The sequence below is a fragment of the Oncorhynchus mykiss genome, chromosome 18, assembly GCF_057628025.1.
Source record: "Oncorhynchus mykiss isolate SJ-2025 chromosome 18, ASM5762802v1, whole genome shotgun sequence".
Lineage (NCBI taxonomy): Eukaryota > Metazoa > Chordata > Actinopteri > Salmoniformes > Salmonidae > Oncorhynchus > Oncorhynchus mykiss.
Window position 1 is genome coordinate 44,175,476 of NC_143039.1, and position 26,828 is coordinate 44,202,303.

At 44.3% G+C, this 26,828-nt stretch overlaps 1 protein-coding gene across 2 annotated transcripts in view; it reads right to left on the bottom strand.

Annotated features, from left to right (window-relative positions):
- Window positions 1-26,828, bottom strand: part of samd12 (sterile alpha motif domain containing 12) — a 125,038-nt gene that overhangs the window by 91,825 nt on the left and 6,385 nt on the right. The window contains exons 1-2 of one of the 2 annotated variants that reach the window (XM_021571815.3): window positions 24,625-25,412; window positions 1,231-1,427 (exon numbers count right to left, since the gene is read on the bottom strand). In XM_021571815.3, the coding sequence (XP_021427490.2) occupies window positions 1,231-1,427; window positions 24,625-24,685 (258 nt within the window). In that variant the 5' untranslated portion in view covers window positions 24,686-25,412. Of the gene's footprint in view, window positions 1-1,230; window positions 1,428-24,624; window positions 25,413-26,828 lie in introns of those variants that run through there. The other variant, XM_021571816.3, reaches the window with a different exon arrangement.

Consider the following 26,828-nt stretch of genomic DNA (forward strand, 5'->3'; position numbering starts at 1 on the left):
ACCTGTCACATTATGAAGCTTATAGTTCCCCAGAACGGTTGAGCCAGTCACGCGCTTGTTAGTAACTCGCACAACGGGAGTGTATAGATTTCTATATCTATAGTGAGTCTCTGTTGTGCGGCGCACGTGAGGTGATGAAGTTACACATGTATGCAATTCACTACTAAAATGTTTGCCGTCAGATATCTTATAATGGCTTTCTGCCAGAAGTCAGAGAGTTCTGGAGGAGTTCTGCACAGCTGACATTTTTTTCCCTATGCTTCCTACTAGTTCTCTCCTCCGTGTGCACATCAGAAAAGCATGCATCACAACTTTGTTCATTTGCACAATTTCTCTCGTTCACTTTTGCTCGTAAATGTCCACACTCATCGGAAATGACATTCGGTAGCTACTAGCTATGCTTGTACAACTTTATGAGCTGGATTTGCCTGTGTTTGTTTTCACTAAATCCCGGGATAAGAGAAGGATGACCATATTAAAATCTGCCCAAGCCTAGTTGTTCCTCTACATTTCAAAGGCGTAGCTACATAGGGCTTCTTGGAGGACATATTGTCTGGGTGAAAGCAGTTCCAGGCAGTCAGCTTGACAGATAATTATCTCTGTCGTTTTTCTTTCTCATCTCCCTTCAGAGACAGAGGCAGAAAAAGGAGGAAATGTCAGATCTGTTGTCTCGACAGGATGCCATTTTTAGAGAGGAAATAAAATAAAATTCCACTGATGACAACCTTTAATCTAAACAAGTCATTCTCAGGAAACATTGAATAAGGGCTGTCAAGGGAGTTCATTTGAAAAGTTGTGTATTTACTTGATTGATCAAGCAATGGTTAGGTGCCAGAAAGTGTAGTAAGTAATTGCTGAATTCAAGATTGTCTGTTAGAATTACAGATCTGAAATTCCTTGAAAATTGGGACGCGTTACTAATATCCCAAAATGCACCTACAAAATTATTACATACCAATGATTATGGTGAGTGGTCACCCCAGCCTGGTACCCATCCTGACATTTGTTAGAGCAGCCTTTCTCAACCCAGTCCTCGGGTCACACCAGCCGTACCATACATTTAATGTGCTCCAACACCATGCACACCTGAAAACTAGTCAACTAATCAGCAAGCGTTTTTTTTTTATATGAACCAGGTGTGCTGGATTTAGGATACGTCAAATATATGTAACGACTAGTGGGTCCCGAGGACTGGGTTGATGAAGACGTCACTGAAGTCCCTGTTCTTACACGTGAGAGTTCTGACTCGGAGACGGAGCGCTGGGGCGGTGAGCGGCGCTGGTACCCGGGGCTCACATCCTGATAGGTGGGGCTGTCGTCGTCCAGCATGGCGCCCTGGTCCAGAGGCTCCTCCTCCAGGTGAGAGGTCACATCGTCCGGGCACATCTGGTGGTCCATCCCATTCTGGGTCAGGTTGCAGTGGACAGCTGCAGGGAGAGATAAGACGGAGGGAGGGGACGAACACAAGGTTAAATACACTATAGGACACCAATGTGTACAGTATAGATGTGTGTACAGTCATGGCCAAAAGTTGAGAATGACACAATTATTAATTTCCACAAAGTTTGCTGCTTCAGTGACTTTAGATATTTTTTGTCAGATGTCACTATGGAATACTGAAGTATAATTACAAGCATTTTGTAAGTGTCAAAGGCTTTTATTGACAATTACATGAAGTTGATGCAAAGAGTCAATATTTGCAGTGTTGACCCTTCTTTTTCAAGACCTCTGCAATCCGCCCTGGCATGCTGTCAATTAACTTCTGGGACACATCCTGACTGATGGCAGCCCATTCTAGTATAATCAATGCTTGGAGTTTATCAGAATTTGCGTGTTTTTGTTTGTCCACCCGCCTCTTGAGGATTGACCACAAGTTCTTAACGGGATTAAGGTCTGGGGAGTTTCCTGGCCATGGATGCAAAATATCAATGTTTTGTTCCCCGGGCCACTTAGTTATCACTTTTGCCTTACGGCAAGGTGCTCCATCATGCTGGAAATGCCATTGTTCGTCACCAAACTGTTCCTGGACGGTTGGGAGAAGTTGCTCTATGAGGATGTGTTGGTACCATTCTTTATTTATGGCTGTGTTCTTAGGCAAAATTGTGAGTGAGCCCACTCCCTTGGCTGGGAAGCACAACAGTAATTATCATGCAGTCACCTTGAGGCATTATCTAAAGGCATAAAATAATTCCACGAGGATTATGGATACAGAAAGCACCTTCTCTTGGTTTGAACAACCCCTTCTTTTGTGACCGATGGTGCGAGATGCTTAATAAATACTCCTTTGATTTAATGGCTCTGACCATACAAGAAGTCAGAACAATTGAGCATGATTAGAGATCAAATGATACAGCTAAATGTTGGATCTAGAAAGCAAGATCACCAATAAAGGACAAAAAAAAGAGAACATTGATCAACGTGGGAAAAAAATGAATGACAAACTTGGAGACAAAGCCAAGCAAGCTATAAAAATAAAAATAAACTACACGAAGCAGAAGGTGCATTTCTGGAGGGATGGCGGAGCAAGCTGGAAGGGTAAACGCCAGCCCAGCCATAATCCTAGTGGCGATCAACCTCCCTTCACATCTGACTCCAGTGACCAATTAAGAGCCGGAGCATCTCCTTTTTTGGAGAATCCCGATGGACGACATCATCGAATAGGCCGTCATCACAACCACCACCCTGCTTTCCAAGCAAGAAATGCTGGAGAGGATAATGCAGGAAGACGACAACACCCGAAGTCCCCCCCCCCACACACACACGGAGCAAGACACGGTAATTAAATTGTGCAACAGGTCTGATACATGTTCATCGGCCCCAGCTAAGGGACTATCATTTGTCCCAACATCACAGGCCAATGACTGATACAGTTATAGACTTTTGAGTGACTGAGCTTTTGAGTGACGCAGTTTGAGTGACTGAGTTTTGGGGTAATGGGGTTGCCCCCTATACACCTGCCAATGTAAATCCATTGAATGAGACTAGTAACCAGACAGGAGCGTGCTAATGCTCTTCCAATTGATAACCTGAATGACAATGAACTTGACTCTCGCTTTGAAGACATAAGGGAAAACGCATTTAGCAAATTACCACCCCAAATAAGTCCCTCTTGAAACCTATTGCTGCCTCGTTGAGAAAGATACATAACACATCTCCTGGCTAAGAAACAAGAATACAAGCTATTCCACAATATGTCCAAAGCAGGAAAAGAATCCCTTATGGAACTCAAGAATGACTCCTGTATGATGATAAAAACATGCCGACAGAGGTGCAATAGTGATGTAAAAAGCTGCAAACTATGACAAGGACATTCTGAGAACGCAATGCTGAAAATTACAAAGACAGAATATGAGTATATGAAAGTTGACAACCCCCTGGTCATGTACACTCTCTCCCCAAATTCACAAGAGCATGACGCCACCTATACCAGGCATGCCCATTGTGAGTAGTAATGGATCTCTGAAAGAGAATATCTCTACCTTTGTAGACCATTTAGTGAAACCCCGGGTGATCGCTCTCCCCACGTATACCAGAGACTATTGATTTGATTTAATCTCCTGAAATATGTGGGCCATTGTGAGTAGTAATGGATCTCTGAAAGAGAATATCTCTACCTTTGTAGACCATTTAGTGAAACCCCGGGTGATCGCTCTCCCCATGTATACCAGAGACTATTGATTTGATTTAATCTCCTGAAATATGTGGGCCATATACCAGAACATTCTATTCTGTGTACTTTTGATGTTACCAGTCTATATACTAAACATCCCCCACCAGGGTGGCCCTAGAGGCCCTCAAGTTCTTCCTCAATGAACGTGCCAATTGTATTGTGGACTTGGTGGAACTGACTTTTTCTTCCAGACCAAAGGGACAGCGACGGGGGGGCACTACACTACGGCTCCTAATTAAAAAGCCTTCAACCAAAAGTAAAAGAAAAAGCAGAATACTCACCAGTGGGAAAGGCATTTAAAAAGGACATTATCAGGCAGCACTGGGACATTATGGATACTGACCCACAACTGAAACCCATCTTCAAAAGGGAATCTTTCGGGATCCACAGGCTCAACACACGGTCTCCTTTGGCCTTAACTTAAAACCGTTTTTATAGTTCCAAAATGTCCAAATGCTTTTTTTGCCCAAATTTAATAGTGTGAGAGATCACACACACACACACACACACACACACACACACACACACACACACACACACACACACACACACACACACACACCTAAAAGTATGTGGACACCTACTCGTCGAACATCTCATTCCGGAATCATGGGCATTAATATGGATTTGGTCTCCCATTTGCTGCTAAAACAGCCTCTACTCTTCTGGGAAGGCTTTCCACTAGATGTTGAAACATTGCTGCAGGGACTTGCTTCCATTCAGCCACTAGAGCATTAGTGAGGTTGGGCACTGATGTTGGGTGATTAGGCCTGGATCGCAGTCGGCGTTCCAATTCATCACAAAGGTTTGACGGAGTTTAGATCAGGACTCTGTGCAGGCCAGTCAAGTTCTTCCACACTGATCGACAGACAATTTCTGTATGGACCTCGCTTTGTGCACGGGGGCATTGTCATGCAGAAACAGGAAAGGGTCTCCTCCAAAGTTGGAAACACAGAATTGTCTAGAATGTCATTGTATGCTGTACCATTGATATGCGTTTCCATCTTTTACACCACTCCAGCCAACGCTTGGCATTGTGCATGGTGAGCTTAGGCTTTTGTGCGGCTGCTCGCCCATGGAAACCAATTTCATGAAGATCCCAACAAACAGTTCTTGTGCTTAAGTTGCTTCCAGAGGCAGTCAAACTCGGTAGTGATTGCTGCAACTGAGGATAGATGATTTTTACACGCTACAGCCCTCATTGGTCCCATTCTGTGAGCTAGTGTGGCCTACCACTTCGCGGTTGAGCCATTGTTGCTCCTAAATGCTTCTACTTTACAAAAACAGCACTTACAGATGACCGGGGCAGCTCTAGCTGGGCAGAAAGTTTACAAACTGACTTGTTGGAAAGGTGGCATCCTATGGCCCTGGCCCATAAGTGTTCTATTGGTCAGAGCCTACAGCGTGGTAGTGGAATGCTCCACTACCGCCAGTGTCACGGTCAACGTTTTGGATGTCAATGAGTTCCCACCCATCTGCTCCCCCTTAGTGTTTGTGTAAGTAACAGAACTTTACTGGATCACTGGGCACCTGACTAATATCAGCCTTATATTCCTTATGTATATTTTTTATAGATTACATTAGGTCATGTCTATGGCCAGGAGTTTTCCATGACCACGTTACGTGACCATGACTATCTCCTAGAACTGGGGTACAGACTGCAGTTTTGTTCCAAGATTGCGTAGCAGGCAGACGTCTTTGTCCTCATCTTGTCCCGTGTACATATCTTTTATATATTTTTTTCTTTGCATATTTGTTATATTTTTCCTAAACCTCAACTTCAAAATACTCTCCTGCAACTTGCCTCACGCAATGTGGTATTGATCTGCTATTTTTGAAAGTATTTTTCTTTACTTTCGAACCAGAATCCCCCAACAGAAGCTAGCCCGCTAACTAGCTACTAGATAGACAGACTTCTTTCATTGCGACGTACCTATAAGGCCCTTCTGCTAGCTTGCTATCCCCGGCCCGCTAGCTGTCTGAATCGCCGTGTCTCCAGCCAGCTTAACTACTCACTGGACCCCTATGATCACCGGGCTACGCATGCCTCTCTCTAATGTCAATATGCCTTGTCCATTGCTGTTCTGGTTAGTGATTGTCTTATTTCACTTGAGCAGAGCCTCCAGCCCTGCTCAATATGCCTTAGCTAACCCTTCAGTTACACCTCCCACACATGCAGTGACATCACCTGGTTAAAATGTTTCTAGAGACAATATCGCTCTCATCGTCACTCTATGCCTAGGTTTACCTCCACTGTATTCACATCCTACCATACCTTTGTCTGTACATTATGCCTTGAATCTATTCTATCGCGCCCAGAAACCTGCTCCTTTTACTCTCTGTTCCAAACATACTAGATGACCAGTTCTTATAGCCTTTAGCCGTACCCTTATCCTACTCCTCCTCTGGTGATGTAGAGCTTAATCCAGGCCCAGCAGTGCCTAGCTTCACTCCCATTCTCCAGGAGCTCTCATTTCTGTAACCGTAAAAGCCTTGGTTTCATGCGTGCTAACATTAGAAGCCTCCTCCCCAAGTTTGTTTTATTCACTGCCTTAGCACACTCTGCCAACCCGGATGTCCTAGCTGTGTCTGAATCCTGGCTTAGGAAGACCACCAAAAAGCCTGAAATTTCCATCCCTAACTATAACATTTTAAGACAAGATAGAACTGCCAAAGGGGGCGGAGTGGCAATCTACTGCTGAGATAGCCTGCAGAGTTCTGTCATACTATCCAGGTCTGTGCCCAAACAATTCGAGCTTCTACTTTTAAAAATCCACCTTTCCAGAAACAAGTCTCTCACCATTGCCGCTTGCTATAGACCACCTTCTGCTCCCAGCTGTGCCCTGGACACCATATGTGAATTGATTGCCCCCCCATCTATCTTCAGCGCTTGTGCTGCTAGGTGACCTAAACTGGGACATGCTTAACACCCCGGCCATCCTACAATCTAAGCTTGATGCCCTCAGTCTCACACAAATTATCAAATTAACCTACCAGGTACAACCCTAAATTCATAAACACGGGCACCCTCATAGATATCATCCTAACCAACTTGCCCTCCAAATACACTTCTGCTGTCTTCAACCAGGATCTCAGCAATCACTGCCTCATTGCCTGCATCCATAATGGGACTGCGGTTAAACGACCACCTCTCATCACTGTCAAACACTCCTTAAAACACTTCAGCGAGCAGGCCTTTCTAACCGACCTGGCCCGGGTATCCTGGAAGGATATTGAACTCTACCCGTCAGTAGAGGATTCCTGGTTATTCTTTAAAAGGGCCTTCCTCACCATCTTAAATAAGCATGCTCCATTCAAAAAAAATGTAGAACCGGGAACAGATATAGCCCTTGGTTCACTCCAGACTTAACTGCCCTCGACCAGCACAAAAACATTGTGGAGTACTGCATTAGCATCAAATAGCCCCCGTGATATGCAACTTTTCAGAGAAGTTAGATACCAATATACACAAATCACCACATTCTTATCGGCAGACTCAACAGCCTTGGTTTCTCAAATGACTGCCTCGCCTGGTTCACCAACTACTTCTCTGATAGAGTTCAGTGTGTCAAATCGGAGGGCCTGTTGTCCGGACCTCTGGCAGTCTCTATGGGGGTGCCTCAGGGTTCAATTCTCGGGCCGACTCTCTTCTCTGTATACATCAATGATGTCGCTCTTGCTGCTGGTGATTCTCTGATCCACCTCTACGCAGATGACACCATTCTGTATACTTCTGGCCCTTCTTTGGACACTTAACTAAACTCCAGAGGAGCTTCAATGCCATACAACTCTCCTTCCGTGGCTTCCAACTGCTCTTAAACGCAAGTGAAACTAAATGCATGCTCTCCAGCATCACTACTCTGGACGGTTCTGACCTAGAATATGTGGACAACTACAAATACCTAGGTGTCCTTGCAGACTGGCAGCTCTGGCGGCATCCTGCAGACTGGCAGCTCCTTGCAGACTGGCAGCTCCGGACAGGCGGGAGACTCCGGCAGCGCTAAACAGGCGGGAGACTCCGGCAGCGCTGGAGAGGAGGAAGGCTCTGGCAGCGCTGGACAGGCGAGGCGCACTGTAGGCCTGATGCGTGGTGCTGGCACTGGTGGTACTGGGCCAAGAACACGCACAGGAAGCCTGGTGCGGGGAGCTGCCACCGGAGGGCTGATGCGTGGAGGTGGTACTGGATAGACCGGACCGTGCAGGCGCACTGGAGCTCTTGAGCACCGAGCCTGCGCAACCTTACCTGGTTGAATACTCCCGGTCGCCCTGCCAGTGCGGCGAGGTGGAATAGCCCGCACTGGGCTATGCAGGCGAACCGGAGACACCGAGCGCAAGGCTGGTGCCATGTAAGCCGGCCCAAGGAGACGCACTGGGGACCAGATGCGTAGAGCCGGCTTCCTGGCACTTGGCTCGATGCTCACTCTAGCCCGGCCAATACGCGGAGCTGGAATGTACCGCACCGGGCTATGCACCCGCACTGGGGACACCGCACTGGGGACACAACTCCCCTGGCTTTGCCCACGGTCCTCTCCCGTCGAGGATTTCTTCCCAAGTCCAGAAGTCCTTATTACGCTGCTCCTGCTGCTGCCCGTCACCACGCCGCTTGGTCCTGTTATGGTGGGTGATTCTGTAACGGTTTTCTTTAGGTGAAGGAGAGGCGGACCAAAATGCAGCGTGGTGGTTATTCATGATACTTTAATAAAGAAAACTATACATGAATAAACTAACAAAAACGTGAGAAAACCTAAACAGCCTATCTGGTGACAACAAACAAAGACAGGAACAATCACCCACGAAACACTCAAAGAATATGGCTGCCTAAATATGGTTCCCAATCAGAGACAACGATAAACACCTGCCTCTGATTGAGAACCACTCCAGACAGCCATAGACTATGCTAGAACACCCTACTAAACCACAAACCCAATACCTAACAAAAACCAAGACAAAACACACCGCATAATTAAACCCATGTCACACCCTGGCCTGACCAAATTAATAAAGAAAACACAAAATACTAAGACCAGGGCGTGACACTGTCAGAGCAGCTCACAGATCATTGCACCTGTACAGAGCCAATCTAACTACCTCATCCCCATACTGTGTTTATTTAGCTCCTTTGCACCCCAGTGCACCCTTGCACATCTATCACTCCAGTGTTTAATTGCTATATCGTAATTACTTCGCCACTATGGCCTATTTTTTATTGCCTTACCTCCCTTATATTACCTCATTTGCACACACTGTATATATACACTTTTTTTTCCTCTACTGTATTATTGACTATGTGTCGAAAAATCAAATTTATACACTGGTCAGCAATGGGTGTGGCTGAAATAGCCAAATCCACCTACTTTTGTGTGATAGATCTATAAAAAAAAATTAAATATTGATCACATTCCTTGTGTATGGTCATATACTTTTATACTGTGAACCTGTTATATATTTGTACCTCCTGTTTCAGGAAGTGATTTCACGGAGTACTGCCCATACATGCATACGACCTTCCACCCACACCTGGGAAAATGGATGCCTGATGAAGACCTGGGAGCATGAGCAGCAGTGTGCAGCGTTTTCCTCCTTCAACTCCAGCACCTGCAAAAAGGTACCTGGATGTGCGCATGTTCTTCAGCTTTTGGAAAGCAGACCACCAGGTTTTGCCTGTGCTTAGCTCTATTTAGTTAATTTTTATCCCCACCAAAAAATACAACTCTAGTCCTTGCCGATGACAAGCATAACCATACTTGAAAATATGAAGAGTGGTACTCAGTGATGTGTTGGATCTGCCCCAAACATAGCGTTTTGTATTAAGGACAAAGTTTTACTTTAGTGCCTTACTGCAAACAGGATGCATGTTTCGGAATATTTTTATTCTGTACAGGCCTCCTTCTTCTCACTCTATCATTTAGATTAGCATTGTGGAGTAACTACAATGTTTTTGAGTCATCCTCAGAGTTTAAAATAGGGAGAAAACTGTTTTAAAGTCACCATTGGCCGCATGGTGAAATCCCTGAGGGGTTTCCTTCCTCTCCGGCAACTGAGTTAGGAAGGACACCTGTATCTTTGTAGTGACTGTGTGTATTGATACACCATCCCAATTGTTATTAATAACTTCAGATAGTCAATGTCAACCTCCCTGGTCTTTGTGGTTGAATCTGTGTTTGAAACTCACTGCTCGACTGAGGGACTTAAAGATAATTGTGTGTGTGTGGGGTACAGAGATGAGGTACAGTTGTCATTCAAAAATCATGCTAAACACTTAGTGTAGTCCATGCAACTTATTACTTAACTTGCCCAGTGCCTTGTGTGCATTGTGATGAAATATTCAATTAACATTTCTAAGCTAAATGATCTGATCAGTTGCATCAGACTCATTGCTTTTTAAGGTTTTTTTTTTTGTTGCCTAGGCCTACTGGTTGTATGAATTTGGGATCTATCGTCCCAGAGTTTGTTTGGGAAAAGCCATTTCTTTCTCGACAGGCTGACCAATAGAATATGTAAACTTTTCTACTATGGGGGTAGTAGATTGACATGGGCCAGTGATTTTGCTATTCTTTACTCATCTTGTTGGCTGAGGCAAAGTAAACGTGTACAGTTATTCTAACACCTTCAAAGTGCGCATCAGAATTCGGTAAGGACAGTAGATCGTTGCATCCGCGACTTGCATGTTCTCTTGGTGCATGTTGTTCTATTAGAATATCACTAGAGGGCAGCAGATAACATCCTTTGGTAGAGTGGCCAACATGATCTTACTTTGAGGACATTCAACATTGAGGTCCAAAGCTTTTTATAACACTGACATTCATTACATAAATCACACATATTGATCAAATGTAGATTGCGGGCACTATTTGAAGTCTAATCAGAAAACAGACAGAAATAGTACTGTCAGGCCTTACCGTGGAATAGTTTTGAAAATCCAAACTTTCCATCACCTCAAAAGGCTTGCAAAATGATCCAAAATAAAAAATGGAACACATAAATATAATGCACGCACTCTTATGCTCAAGGTCAAAGATGAAAACCGTTTCCTTGACTGTAATCTCTAAAAAACACATTCACTCTAATCCAGTCTAACCCCACACTATTTTTGGAGGGTACACAAACTCCACGAGCTGCATAATAATTGGATTATTTTCATAAATTTCCACGACAGGCAAATTTGTGTCGTGGGGAGATATAAAATAAAAAAAGACACGTCCATAAATCTGATGTAAGTCATGTTGGAGCGATGCCAGGTGGGGGAGAGCTGCCAAATCCTGTTCTGGGCCACTGTCAGAGAGATTACAGGAAACCCAACAAGGAAAACATTTTTTTTTTTAAATAAGTGTTTCCTTATAATAGAGTAAGGAGGCAAGACACCCATCTGAACCTGATGCAGTAGCTCTACCACTTCAGTCCACGACAATGTAAAGCAGAGGACACCACAATGGGTTACTGGACAAAGTCTTGCCGGATTTGATTGTGACAATTATAGGCTACAAGACTATACTGAACAGAAATATAAAAACACAACATACAACAATGAAAGATTTTACTGAGTTACAGTTCATAAGGAAATCTGTCAATTTAAAATACATTCAGTAGGCCATTGTCTATGGTTTTCACATGACTGGGAATACAGATATGCATAGGTTTGTCGTCACAGATACATTTTTTTTTTTAGGGGACGTGGATCAGAAAACCAGTCAGATCTGGTGTGACCATTTGCCTCATGTAGCTTGACACATTTCCTTCACATTGTCTTCAATGGCTGTGTGAAGTTGCTGGATATTGGCGGGAACTGGAACACCCTATCGTACCAAACATGGTTAATGTGTGACATTGTCAAGTGAGTGTGCAGGCCATGAAAAAACTGGGACATTTTCAGCTTCCAGGAATGGTGTACAGATCCTCGCGACATGGATCATCATGCTGAAACATGAGGGGATGGTGGCGGATGAATGGCATGACAATGGACCTCAAGATCTCATCACAGTGTCTCTGCATTCAAATTGCAATTGTGTTTGTTGTCCGTAGCCTGCCCATACCATAACCCCCACCGCAACCAATGGGGCACTCTGTTCACAACGTTGGCGTCAGCAAACCGCTCGCCCACACGACGCCATACAAGTGGTATGTGGCCGGTTGGACTTACTGCCAAATTCGCTGGTGGACATTCTTACAGTCAGCATGCCAATCGCATGCTCCCTCCAAACATCTGTGGCATTGTGTTGTGTGACAAAACTGCACATTTTAGAGTGGCCATTTATTGTCCCCAGCACAAGGTGCACCTGTGTAATGACCGTGCCGTTTAATCAGCTTCTTGATATGCCGCACCTGTCAGCTGGATTTATTATCTTGGCAAAGGAGAAATGCTCATCAACAGGGACGTAAACAAATGTATGCACAGAATTTGAGCGAAATAAGCTTTTTGGGTATATGGAAAATTTCAGTGATCTTTTATTCCAGCTCATGAAACATGGGACCAACTCTTAACATGTTGCGTTTATGTTGTTTAGTGTATTATCAACAAATGAATAATTAAATGTGAGAGAAGTGTTTCAAATCTGAGCTGATAGAAACAAAATGTAAATTAGACAACTAGACATAAACCCCTGAGAGTTTCAAATCCAAGCAATAGTAAACACGCAATGGCAGCAAAACATGAACTCCACTGAACCCTTACAATGCCACCTCATTATCACAATTTTTAATCAGCATACTGACTTGTTGACAAGGCTAGGTGATTACCAGATACATCTGGTGTCGTTTCAGTTTCACGCTCCGAGTCGTCTCCCTAGGCAGACGAGTTGCATCCCACAATGTAAAACAATATTCTGGTATTCACCCTAGCTCTGGGACTTCCAAGATTGAGAGGAACTAGGCAGAAACCATGATGCATTCTCCTTCAAATAGAAAGGGCAATATACATGAGAGGGCCATGTTTTAAACAAAGGCAAATTAGGATGCAGGGCACGGAGCTATCCTCCTGCTCTCTCCCTCTTTCTCCCTCTCCATATCGTTACTCATTGCATGACTGGTGTTCAACCATTCTGGAGCAGCAATTCATTATGCATTCTCTGTTAAGTGTGTCTGTACAACTACAGCAATGCTGAGATAGAAAGAGAGAGATTCAAAAAGGATAGAGGGTGAGGGATGGAAGGAGAGGTGAGGGACGGAGATGTGAAGAAAGGATGGAGGGAGAGTTGCCTGGTCTGTGTCCTGTTGGAGGGGGGCTTAGTGGGGTAGGTGGGGGTTGAGGAAAAAGGATGCTTTTTTTCCCTGCAACAGTTACTATATATAGCCCAGAACATTTACCCCCCCTTCCCTTTCCTTTCTGACATGCGCTGTGCGTACATCGTAAGGCAGAGTCAATGAGGGGGAAAGAGAGAGAAAGAGCTGAATGGAAATACATAGAACCACCATCTTGGCAGTTGGCAGTACTGTATCAATGGTCTTTGGAAGGACAAAGGTTGGTCATGAATCCAAAGGTCGTACGAGTGTTACAACATACCAGCCCTGGAATAGCTCATCCCAATGTCCTTGTGTTTTATCACCTGTATAAAAGGACTCATTTCACGCTGTCGTAATCGTATAGTTTCAGACAACAATCTTGTCAAATCAAATTTTATTTGTCACATGCGCCGAATACAACAAGTATTCAATAGACCTTAGTGAAATTCTTATTTTACAAGCCCTTAACCAACAATGCAGCTGAACAAATAAATACAAAGGATTTTTTTTTTACAAATAATTAAAGAGCAACAATAAATAACAGTAATGAGGTGACGAGTTCACATTTCTAAACTTTGAATATTATTAATCATTAGTTATGCTAGAGACATGAGGGGTGCCATAGTCTAGGGTCTACACCAGCAGTTAATGGGTATCTGTAGGAGGAATGTATATGATCAGTGCAATTAAGCTTGGAATGTGCCAAGTGTAGGGAAGATGATCAGGTGGCAGTACTGATAAGGGGAGAGAGCTGTGGATTAGTGACGAAGGGGGTCGAGGTCAGGTCACACTAAGGGAGAAGGAACAGTTTATTGCCCGTATCACTTAACTTCCTGCCTAGCAATAAAGATGCAATGTTTAGCGAGAAGGAGGAGACTCCACCCCAAATTGGGGTGGGTATATATATATATATATATATATATATATATATATATATATACACACACACACAACACACACACACACACACACACACCACCACTGGTAGCACCATGTCATCGTCTGTTCAGCTGTTCAATCCTTTGGGATGAATAAACTTGGTTTAAGCTGTCATAGTGTCAGTCGAGTTCTTACTCTGATATTTAGAACCTAACAGAGGCTATATACAAGGGGTACTGGTACAGAGTAAATGTGCAGGGAGTCCAGGGTGGCTGGAGGGTGGCTGGAGTCTGATAATGTTTTGGGCCTTCCTCTGACACCGCCTGGTACAGAGGTCCTGGATGGTAGGAAGCTTGGCCCCAGTCATGTACTCCGCCGTACACACTACCCTCTGTAGTGCCTTGTGGTCTGAGGCCGAGCAGTTGCCATACCAGGCGGTTGCTCTCGATGGTGCAGCTGTAGAACTTTGAGGATCTGATGACTCATGCCAAATCTTTTCAGTCTCCTGAGGGGGAATAGGCATTGTTGTGCCCTCTTCAAAACTGTCTCGGTGTGTTTGGACCTTGTCAGTTTGTTGGTGATGTGGACACCAAGTGACTGCTCCACTCCAACCTGCTCCACTACAGCTCCGTCGATGAGAATGGGGGCGTGCTCGGCCCTCCTTTTCCTGTAGTCCACGATCATCTCCTTTGTCTTGATCACGTTGAGGGAGAGGTTGTTATCATGGCACCACACTGCCAGGTCTCTGACCTCCCTATAGGCTGTCTCATCGTTGTCAGTGATCATGCCTACCACTGTTGTGTCATCAGCAAACTTAATGATGGTGTTGAGTCGTGCTTGGCCATGCAGTCATGGGTGAACAGAGAGTAAAGGAGGGGACTGAGCACGTACCCCTGAGGGGCCCCGGTGTTGAGGATCAGCGTGGCAGATGTGATTGAATCGTGTATAGTACTAGAAGCGAGCTAAGGATAAGTATGAGATGAGCATAGACCCTGATTTTAAGTCATGTACAATTAAAGCTATACAATGATGAGCATTACAGACTTTCCCCCCAGATATTTGTTAAGTCAGGCTGCATAAAGCCCCCATATCAGCAGCAACAACATCAACTTTTGGATTGAAGATAGCAATATAGAAGGGTGAAACAAGGTGGTTAAGGTTGTGGAAACACAAGTAGGCTATTTAAAGTCAATCTGTACTACAAATACAGGTTTTATGTTCCCTACAGGTATCCAGAGTCATATTTGAACCCACAGATCTAAAGAGAAGCCAGTATAATCAGAAGTGAAGTTTGCTCAGTGTGAGCTGGTCCCCGGGCGCTCTGGCTTCGCTGTCAAAGTAGAGCAGAGTGAATTGTTTGTGCACATACTGCATGACCCAGAAACTAGGCCTGGAGAAAGAGGCCAACTGACTGTAGCCCTGTACAGCACAGATGGGGCCTCAGCAGCCAACTCCCGGGACATTTTCCAAAGGTGAAGCTAATTAGTGATCCGCTAGAGGGCGTACAGGGGAAACGGGGGTGAGCGCTCTCTCTCTCCCCATTCGTACCAGGGGAGACCCTGAGGGGGGCTTGAAGAGGAGTCAGGGATTGACTGGGCTCCAGTGAAATTACAATTCATAGGCTCTGCTGCCAGCCCTGCAACTTCTCTTTTAAATACTAACAGTAGTGTCGAGCACTAACTACAAATAAGCCTTTTCAGAAGCTGCAGAAAAATCATCTTTACTTCTCTATAGATGCTCTGAACGCAAACAACTTTTGTGATTTATGGACTGAGGAAGTCTGAATAATGTTTTTTATTTTTTTTAATTTAAAATCTTCCATGCAGTCTATCTTCTTCCATCTGCAGTTCACTCGGTCATCTCTCTTTATAGCCCATCCAAATACTAATACAGTCCTAGGCCCACTGCCCAAATTTCATCGACAAAAATGACACAGGGCAACACTGATTCTCCCTTTCTACTGTAAGCAAAAGTCTCTGCAAGCACAGTCAGAGAAGCCTGCTAAATCTCTCCAAAAGGGTAAGAGTGTGTGTGTCTCCAACTGACTACCATAAGGACTTTCAAGAGCACTTTTTCTATCAGCAGGGGGAAGGCACAGTCAGATCCTTGTTACACGCTTGCTTAAAGTACTAATTGGAACTTCTTTGAAGAGGGAAAGAGGAGCTCATTGTCCCATATGGGGATCTTCACCTCGTGTGCCTCTTACTAAGCCAGTGAGTGAATGGGGGGGGGGGGGGGGGACTTTGTCATCTATCTATAATGTCATGGCTAGCTCAGCTTTGAGATTGATAGGTCATCTCAGCCAATGGGGCATTGACATGCATGGGTCAACTTAGTCACAAGAGCATTGAGATGAGTAGGTGATCTCAGTTGATCGGAGTTACTAAAAACATAACCCCACTAAACAGATGAGTCAATATTGCTACTACATGGGACACATATTTGGTCACATATTTTCCTAACACATAAAGGGCCCGTACACAAAGCCTGTGGCAAAAAGTAGATACTACTATATACAACTATGCATGGTTAAATCCATTTGAATTCAATCACTTTCTGACAGCTTCCCTTTTGATTTACACAAAACTTCCCACGCATGTTTGCCCATGGAAGAATTGGACAGAAAGTGACTTTTTGGACATGAAAGCCATAACATTCGGGATAGAAAAAGGAGCTCAAAGTTGACCCATTTTCCACACCCCACCATACCATGATATCCAGGTCTTCATCACTGAAAAAGATAAACAGTTGAGTTCGATATAATTTAAAAACTGTTTGATAATTTGTGGGTGTCATTTCAATCATAGAACGGACCCATCCCTTCTGACCACTGCAATTTAGCGGTTACACCAATGACAGTTTAACTTCAGCTTACTACCACAAAGATGGCCGCCTGTCCACCCACCTTCGAACTTAAAGTGCTCATGTATATTCTATTATCGCAATAGATTTCCTATGGAATATTGCCAGTATAATTTAAAACATATTCCCATTCAAGTCAACATTCTCTGACCTCCAACCATTTTGTGGTACCATTTGAAAGTTGTGATTTAGTACATACTCATAAGCCAAAACATGTCACCAACCCTGTACTCAAGAGAATGTTGTGTCTCAAACGATGGCAGGCACCTCAGATGATGTAAAAATACGCGATGCGAATATGAAGGAAGAAAAACAAAACAAGAGTTTACGCATTTTTAGGTAATGGACGTTTAAGGTCAAAAATAATGATTTTAAAAAAATTATCAAATAGTTTGACAAACCTGTTTGTAAGCTTTGAAATGATATCAAATCTCAACTGTTCATCTTCTCCAGTGGTGAAGACACAGATGGCGGGGTCTGCAAAATAGGTCAAATTTGAGCACCTTGATTTTGGCATTCAGGTCCAAATTTTATTTTGATTGATTTATTTATTTTACTTTCTGAATTCTACAACGGGCAAAAATGGATGGAAGGTTTCGTTCAAATCACAAGCAGTGCTGTCAAAATGTGACTGAATTTAAATGGATTTACCCTCGTACCGATACCAGCTACTCTACTTTGGTCACCCCAGGATGCTCTGGCATAGTTCTTTGCCATAGGCTGTTTTGTACAGGGCCTCAAAATGTATTAGGTCAACAGTGCTACTTGAATTGAGATGCATTTAGCCATCGCAGCTAACAAGGCCTTGGCATGCGTGGGTCAGCTTTGTCACTACAGGATTGACAGGTCAACTCGGTTTCTGCAAAGTTCAGGTATGAGTCAATACTGTTACTGCATGGGTTATTAGCACATTAAGATTCACAGGTCAACTCTGTCTACATGGTTCATCTACAACACTGGGATGCATGAGTAAACTCCAACATTAGAATATACAGTATTAGAGTACGCACAAACCTTTGATGCCACTAACCATGTGCCTGACAGTACCGCCAAAGACCTGATCTAGGCCTACAGGAAGTGTTTGGGCACGGCAGGCTTGATGAGTTCATTTCCTGGCTATACATGGGAACTTTCAGACTGACTGAAGTTTGCGACATATCACAATTCTCTCCCTAATTCACCCTGAAATCATATAAAAATGTAAGTGTTCAAACCTTGCCCGGCTCCACCATGGCCCCCAGGCTGGCCTCTGATAGGCTGTCCGATGTGAGCCAGAAACTGATGCATTCTCCGAATACAACATTTAACTCACACCGTTGGGTGTGTAGCTGAGGCAGTAAGCTACAGTATTTGCGCTGGGCATCAAACACAGAGTCAAATACAAAAATATGCTTGATTTGGAGCATAAGGACAGTGTTTAATATTTCAGCAGAAGGCACAACGGCAAAGAACAAAAAAAACTAAGTGCCTAGAATAATCATGACTGAAAAATAAGCTTTGAGGGTTTCTGTACTTTTGACTTCAGCAGCTGCGGATTTTAAAGCTTGGTCCAACCCATGGGCATGAGGACGTATGACGAGCCTCATGGGTCTTTTATGCAACCCTTAAAACATTCATCCTTCTATATGGTGTGTACAGTAGGCAAGGCAAGTGCCCTCCAGTCACGATCGTTGAAATGAGCGGACCAAGGAGCAGTGTGCATAGAGGTCCACATGTTTATTAAAATGAAACTCACCCAACAAAAACAATAAACAGCAGAGACAACGATAGACAGCTGCCTCTGATTGGGAACCATACCCAGCCAACAAAGAAATAGAAAAACTAGAATGCCCACCCATATCACACCCTGACCTAACCAAAAAGAGAAAGAAAAAGGCTCTAAAAGGTCAAGGCGCGACAGTACCCCCCCCCCCCCCCCCAGAGGTGCGGACACCGGCCGCAAAACCTGACTCAATTGGGGAGGGTCCGGGTGGGCATCTAGTCTCGGTGGCGGCTCCGGTTCGGGACGTAGACCCCGCTCCGCTCGCTGGTCCCTCCTCTTCCGTGGAACTGGACCGCGGACCGTCTCAGGAGGCGCCGGGCCGCGGACCGTCTCAGGAGGCGCCGGGCCGCGGACCGTCTCAGGAGGCGCCTGGCCGCAGACCGTTGCTGGAGGCTCTGGACCGTGGACCGTCGCCGGAAGCTTGGTGTGTGGGGCCGGCACTGGTGGTACCGGGCTGGTGACACGCACCTCAGGATGAGCGCAAGGAGCAGGCACAGGACGTACTGGACTGGGGAGGCGCACTGGAGGCCTGATGCGTGGGGCTGGTACAGGTGGCACCGGGCTGGTGACACGCACCTCAGGGCGAGTGCGGGGAGGTAGCACAGGACGTACCGGACTGGGGACACGTATTTCAGGGCGAGTACGAGGAGGAGACACAGGACATACCGGACTGGGGAGGCGCACTGGAGGACTGATGTGTGGGACCGGCACAGATTGCACCGGACTGGTGACACGCTCCTCCAAACGCCTACGTTGGCGAGGAGTATGCGGCAACGCCATTCTCCGGTATCCCTCCTCGCACTGTTCTATTGAATCCCAGGCGGGCTCTGGCACTCTCCCTGGGTCGACCGACCACCTCTCTACCTCCTCCCAGGTTGTCTCTGGTTCACACCTCGGCACTGTCGACAACCACCTCGGGCTGTCCTTTGGGCTGTCTTTGTGGCCGCGAACCCCGGCGTCGTCACTGTTGCTCCTTCGCTGCCTCCGCCTGCTTCCATGGCAGGCTTCTGTCTCCTGCCATGATTTCGTCCCACGTCCAGGATGTCCTCCACTCCTCCTGGGCTTGCTGCTTGGTCCCGTGGGATCTTCTGTCACGACCGTTGAAATGAGCAGACCAAGGCGCAGTGTGCATAGAGTTCCACATGTTTATTAAAATGAAACTCACCAACAAAAACAATAAACAGCAAACGAGACGTAACGACTGGAGTGCTCACAGGCACTACACAAAAACAAGATCCCACAAACTAAAAGGTGGAAAAAAGGCTGCCTAAGTATGATCCCCAATCAGAGACAACGATCGACAGCTGCCTCTGATTGGGAACCACCAGCCAACAAAGAAATAGAATAACTAGAATGCCCACCCAAATCACACTCCGACCTAACCAAATAGAGAAATAAAAAGGCTCTCCGAGGTCAGGGCGTGACACCTCCTGAATGACTGTGTTGGGTGAATCTCAAGAAGCCACATTTGCCAGAAACCAAAACAGGTTACAACGGCATCCTTATGACGTCAGACTATCTAATCGCTAAAAAGACCTACAAAGACTGCTGGTTATGTGCCCAGATGCCAACCAGAGTATGGTTGGTATCTTCCCTGACGTCTTAAAAAAAAAGAAAATCTTTACCTGGTTGTAATAGGATTGTAACGTCTGAACAACCACAATGGGATATAGATATCTATCTATCTCTATAACCCAGTAAACAGAGTGTATTCTAACTCAGGCATTCCATCATGCATAAAATGTCATTGCTTACCAAGACATCTCTCTTACAGTACCTCAAGACATCTCGCTCACCTCGTGCGAAAGGTGTCATGGCACAAAAAAATATATATATCGTAAGCAAAAATTCAGTAAAGAAGCCTCTACGGACTTCCTCGGACATCGAGTCCCTCATCTGTGCCCACATTTATATCAATGACTCTGAAATGGTCTCACTTCAGCCATTTCAAACCACGCAGCAGAATGGGGCTCGGCAAACTTCATGGTCATCCGAAGTTACAAAGCAGAGTACACAGCAGGGTGCACCATGACTCAATGCTGCGTCCCAAATGGCACCCTGCTCCTATTATAGTGTACTACCTTTGACCAGGGCGCAGATCAAAACCAGTGCACTGTAAAGGGAATAGGGTGCCATTTTGGCCGCATCCTTGATTCAAAAGGAGATGGGAATCATATTTCTAACTAAGAGAGGAGTTTCTAAAAATGTAATTGGCATGGCCAAGACATTCCTACTTCAAGTTGTTTTTCCTCCCTAGTATTTTCTTAGGGCGTTTTCACACACTTTTGAGCTCTAGCTCGAATCAGAGTTCGACTATATGTTACATTGTATTTATTTATTTTCTTTCATTTGGTCCGAGTGGTTTCACATTGACAAAATGTCAAACATACAAACACTCCTGAACAAAACCATGTGTCCATGCAATCCATTTCTGATTATCATGACGCATCACTTTTGTCCCCAATCTTCATATTACCTTTCAACAACATGCATGAGGAAACAGCACGATAGCCCCTCTAACTACTGTGTCAATAGCCTATATTCAGTAGTCTATATCCCAGCATAGCCTCCCCATCTCCCCTAATCTGCATCGGATGCGCTCATAAATGCCCTGCTGCTCACAGAATGTTTCAGCGATATCAAGATATGATACTGTATTTGTTTCATCAAATGTTCGCAGTCAAGCAACCAATAATTTTGTAATAATAATAATAATAATAATAATAATAATTTGGTTCTTTTCCTGTGTTTGGTCCGGACTGGATTGTTCACCTGCAGCAACCCGCACCATGATACGAAATATACCGGACCGAGACCACCCTTTTATAGCACCCCCCGCCCCTCCTCCCCGAGTGCAAACAAACCAAACTAAGGGGTTAAAATGTAGTGTTCGGAAAAACTGCACCAAACCAATTTGGCGTGAAAGCCCCTTTTAAAAAGGTAATTCATGCCGTTGACTGAGTGAATTGATTCTTTTGACAGACAGTAAAACTACAGGAGTTGATGTTACAGTACACAGCGGGGAGACATCAGCAGGTACGTGCTCTCAGTGCCTTGCGTCAATTGCATTTTCATCAGGTCTAAAATTAGGATGTGTTACCTCATCCCTGTAGCTCTGTGTGTGACTCTGCCTCAGTATATAAATTCAGTGTGAGTCTGTAATTTTTTTTTTTTTAAAGGACGCCTTCCAATTGACATCTAATCCACTTCAGTAAATTGGCAGTTACACAAGCTCAGTGGGAGGAATAGGAGGCTATCTAATCAGTGACTGACAAAATATAGGCTGCTCTGTGAATATGAAGACAATTTGTGGGTATTTTGAAACCATAACGACTCTGGCACAATATATTTTCCACCCTAACCACTTTTATTGACTAGAATATGGCCAAAGATACTACTGAGGTTGTAATGTACTACATAAGGCTGCTGAATGACTAGAACACAGAAGAAATAGCTAGAAAACATTCATTTTCTTGTGTATCACTGACAACCACAGCTTTGAGGTTAAGTATGATATCACGTAGGTGCTGTTAAAAGTGTTTTCTCCCTATACTGTGGGTGCTTCCACAAAGCCCCGAGTAAACGAAGTGAAAGAGGCTAGTGTTGAGGTGCAACAAAGAGCCTGTCAGGTTCCTTGGGAAGTGTAGCCAGCATCTTCCCCTGGGCTGAGAGGCCTCGCTGACGGCCAGGGCTCTGGGCCGGCGGAACTGAGGGATTCGATTTAGGCTTCTGAATGGACGCACAGGGAGGAGGGTCGGGGTAGGATGCATTAGAGAGGCTGAGCAGAGAGTTGCCAGACTGAAGGGAATGGACAGGCTTGGCCAAAAGGGGTAAACACTGTTTTTAAATCAAGGGTTAACCAACTGCAAGCAAGCTAGCCAAATTGCCATAAATGTTTCATGCTTTTCGACCTGTCCTCAAATGAATATAATTGGTTCAGAGTTTGTTTTGATATTTCAACATGCGTGTCGCAATCGCGTTTGGTGTGGGGGGACAAAATCAATTTGCGCACGATGGCGGACGTCCGGTTTGGGCATGGTGTTAGGCAATGTTCTGTAACAGTTCCCTGGAACCCTCAGCCACAAAGCAGCGTATAGTGTCCCAAGTAATATGCAACAGATGACATAAGCAGTCATAACAACTTATGTCAGTATGTGCAAGATAAGCTTTCACTGTCATACAGCAGATCATGCAGCGGGACATTATGTCACGACTGTTCGCATCACTTGTCATGAAGCAACACCAGTTATGACATCACAGACAACTTTATGAGAATGACGTCCTCTACATGTTTTCACAGCAGTATTAAGTTAAGCTTCATCACATAGAGTCACCGTCAAGTAGAACAGCACATTTGTAACAGCACTGGTCTTTAATCAAGGGTGTGTGTGTGAAGATATGAGGGAGGCACGGTGTCTGCCCATAGGCTGTCTCACAATTTTGACATAATGGAAAAATATAAAACGCAACAATTTCAAAGATTTTACTTAGTTACAGTTCATAAGGAAATCAGTCAATTAAAAATTAATTAATTAGGCAATAACCTATGTATTTCACATGACTGGGCAGGGGGGCAGCCATGGGGTAGTCCTACCCACTTGCGAGCCAGGCCCAGCCAATCAGAATGAGTTTTTCCCCCACAAAGGGCTTTATTACAGACAGAAATACACTGCCAAATTCTCTAAAACAACTTTGGAGGCAGCTTATGGTAGAGAAATTAACATTCAATTCTCTGGCAACAGCTCTTGTAAAGATTCCTGCAGATTCCCGCAAAACTTGAGACAACTGTGGCGTTGTGTTGTGTGACAAAACTGCACATTTTAAAGTGCCATTTTATAGTCCCCAGCACATGGTACACCTGTGTAATGACCATGCTGACCATATGACACACCTGTCAGGTGGATGGATAATCTTGGCAAATGAGAAATAATAACAGGGTTGTAAACAAATTTGTGCACAACATTTTAGAGAAATAAGCTTTTTGTGCATATGGAAATTTCAGCTCATGAAACCAACACTTAACATGTTGCGTTCATATTTTTGTTCAGTATATTTTCTGTGAAGGAAAACTATAGATGCACGTCCCCGATCACTCTATTGAAGCAACAAAACAAAAATCACCTGACTTTTAATATGAAACACAACCTGTCAATATGTCAATGCCGCCTCATATTCCGATATAAGACTACGACGGTATGAATATCATGATACCGCCCAACCATAATGGACATACACAAATTAATACATACCATATCATACTAAATGGAGTGTCCCGGATCTATGTTTACTATGTTGTCTAACCCTGAATCCAGGTTGTTGAAACTCAGCATAGAAAGGACTCAATCACAGAACAGCCTACACAGATTTCTATTCATCACAGGATTTCTTGCAGGTTAGAGAGTAGGACCAAGGTACATTTTGTCTCTCTGTGCGTAGGCCCTATGTGGTATTGGTAATAGTAAGAGTTAAATGTCTAGATTTATGGGGGCATCCTTATTAAAAGTGTGGAAAATCTGCATATTCTGCATAAGACAAAAAAAAATATCCAAATACAATCTCCAGTGCATTACAAGGATGTTTGGGGAGCTTCAACAGAATAAAACCTGACCTTGGGCGAGATTAGAAATTCCTCTGACGTGCAGTTCACATATCTACACACAATCTCTGCAAAGCAAGAGATTATTGCGGCGTCAAAATCATTTCTGCAGATAAAGGCATACCTTATCTGCAAATATAGCTAGCTAAGTGTACCACAGTGAAGTTGGTCGTTGAGAAAATGTTAAATGGTATAACACGATTTAGAGCAAGGACATGTTGAATAGACCTGAGTCTGCAGTCTGGTCATATGGGCTACATAGGAGTTTAAGACTTGTTTCCTCACCAGTCCTATATAATAATTTTAAAAAATCCCAGGAGATGCAGGGGTGACCCAGGACAGCACACGAATGATGCACACTTAACATTACACATGATGATCATACGGTTCAGCTTGAACAAATGTTGCATTTAAAATTAGTGGTGGTAGGTGTTGATTACAACAAAACACGTTACATTTCTACTGGAGAAGTGAAACCAGAGAGACCGTTTGGGATCGAAAAGTAATAGCATCAGTACATGGCAACACTTAAAGATCATAAAATAGGCAACCTGTCCACAATAATTCTCGTCACACCTGACACAGCGAAGGGTTTCATTATAAGTATACTCCAATAGGTTATGAACCCACCAAACATACCTCTCATTGGATTCTGGATCCACAAGATACCTCCAATAAGGTGAGGTGACTGGCCGAGCATCGCGGAACTGCAAACTATGGCGATCTATTCGTCTTGCCTTCTTCACAGATGGTCCACAACGTCGCCTTACGAAACTAAAGGCTATTATCACTGGTCTGAACAAAGCCGTTCGCTTGCCTACATGGCATAACTGCTAAACTAGACCTTACTGTAAATACTCTGCAGAAATAACGCGCTCTCTAGTTAATGCAAATAAAAGGCTTTGAAATGTCAAAAAGTGATGTTTCCTACGCAGATGGAGCACTCACCACGGGCTTCAGCATGTTAGTGAACAGGTGCAGACCTCAAGCATCGCACGGTAACAGCGCGCGTCACAAATTTAGACTAATTATTCAAACGGTTGCTCTAAATTTACCCACACCGGCATAGACTGTAAATCATTATTGAAGACAAAGACCTATTCTCTAGTATTTTCATCACAGCTCTTTCGAAGCAACGCTACACAGGGTTTCAAATACCGACTGACGCCTGCGTATTAATACTGATCTGTATATCATGTGAATGGCCTGCTTTCCCTCTTTGCAAACACCATTGTGGTATACATATCAACTGCAATGTAGGAATAGATGACCGATGACCAGGCCAAAAATTATATAGAGCGCGGCAACTGCAATATCGTCCAATCACAGGCTTTCACATTTGAGCGCAGGTAACCAAGGATAGTCTATTATAGTGACAAGATATTCGAGTGACCGCTCCAACAATAGAAATGCATGTCCTCAAAGATGGAAGGCAGGAGGGAGGGACCATTCTAGCTAATAAGAGGGCAAGATGTGAACAACATGCCATAGAGATAGATAGAGGGCTAATCTTGGGTATCAGAGCTATTATAACGTCTGTGACTGCATGGGCAGCGCTACTGATCTCCAGCGCTGCCCATCTCCATTTTAAAGAAGTACATTTTCTTCTTCATTGGCTGATTACTCCCAACTCATAAGAATCCCCACCCAGTTGACTACTTTAAAATGGTGATGAGTCCTCTATCTAGCTCTTTGATCACAGGAACTGCTCCAATATAAAGTCGTTTTGGGGTAAATTGCCAAAATGTGTGTCCACTTATATCAGTGCATTTGTAACAACCTAACCATTACTTCTATTTAATCAAATATACCCCATGTAGCAAATTAGTAATTGCAATTGTTGTTGACTAAATTCGACACTCATTGACCTCCATGCAGAAATGACTCACTTAATGGGCTTATTTTTGTGGACAGATATTGGGCAGAGTAAAACTTTTCCGGTTTTCAGCAAAAAAAGGAAGCTAGGTTGAATGAGCTGTATCCATTAAAACCGGATGCATCTGGTTGTTGGCAACTCCATTAAGCCTACCGTTCACGAAACAAATGTGCAAGAAACCCATCACTGAGGGAGTTCTATTAACCTTAGCCAAGGTGCACCGGTCAATGGCCCGTGACATGAACGCAGTGAGGGAGGAGTGCCCTTCTCAAATGAAACAGTAATCTGTGGCTCGGTCATGTTGTCAACAAGGCAGCATGGTGCATCGTCCAGAAACAGACATCTCTTTTCCATAAAATCTGTTTTGAAGGCATATCATTTAAAAAAAAAATCAAAAGCAATCATTTTTGCATGTGAAAAGTAAACACAGAATCCAAAACGAATGAAATCACAGAGGGTTCGATTAATCTCGCACAGGCGTCCGTGTAGGTGTGTTTTGCCCCGGCTGAAAGTTGATCGCATTCGAGCGAAGTCGGCTTAAAACAAAAGTGACGTATTTAAGCACATGTATTTATTAGTAGGATTTTGATAAAAATGCTTTATAAAAATGCTTTATCTGCCTTCGCAATGAAAACTTGTTAGAAAATGTGAACTTTTCTTTGATGGAAAAGAGATGCATGTTTCTGGAAGATGCACCGTGCTGCCTTGCTGACAAAATGACAGAGCGGTGCAGATTACTGTTCCATTTGAGAAGGGCGCTCGTCCCTTCCAGCTTTCGCCCAATGAGGTGATGGGCCTTTGCCTGGTTCAACCCTGGCCTGCTTCAAATAACTTCCCCTTTTCACCCTTTTCACCCAGTACAAAATCCTCCCAACGAGGTAACCCGGGCCAGATAATTGAATCCCCTCACTGCCTATATCGGGTTGATTCATCCATAGACAGTGATATCATGCCTCGTCTCACTGCT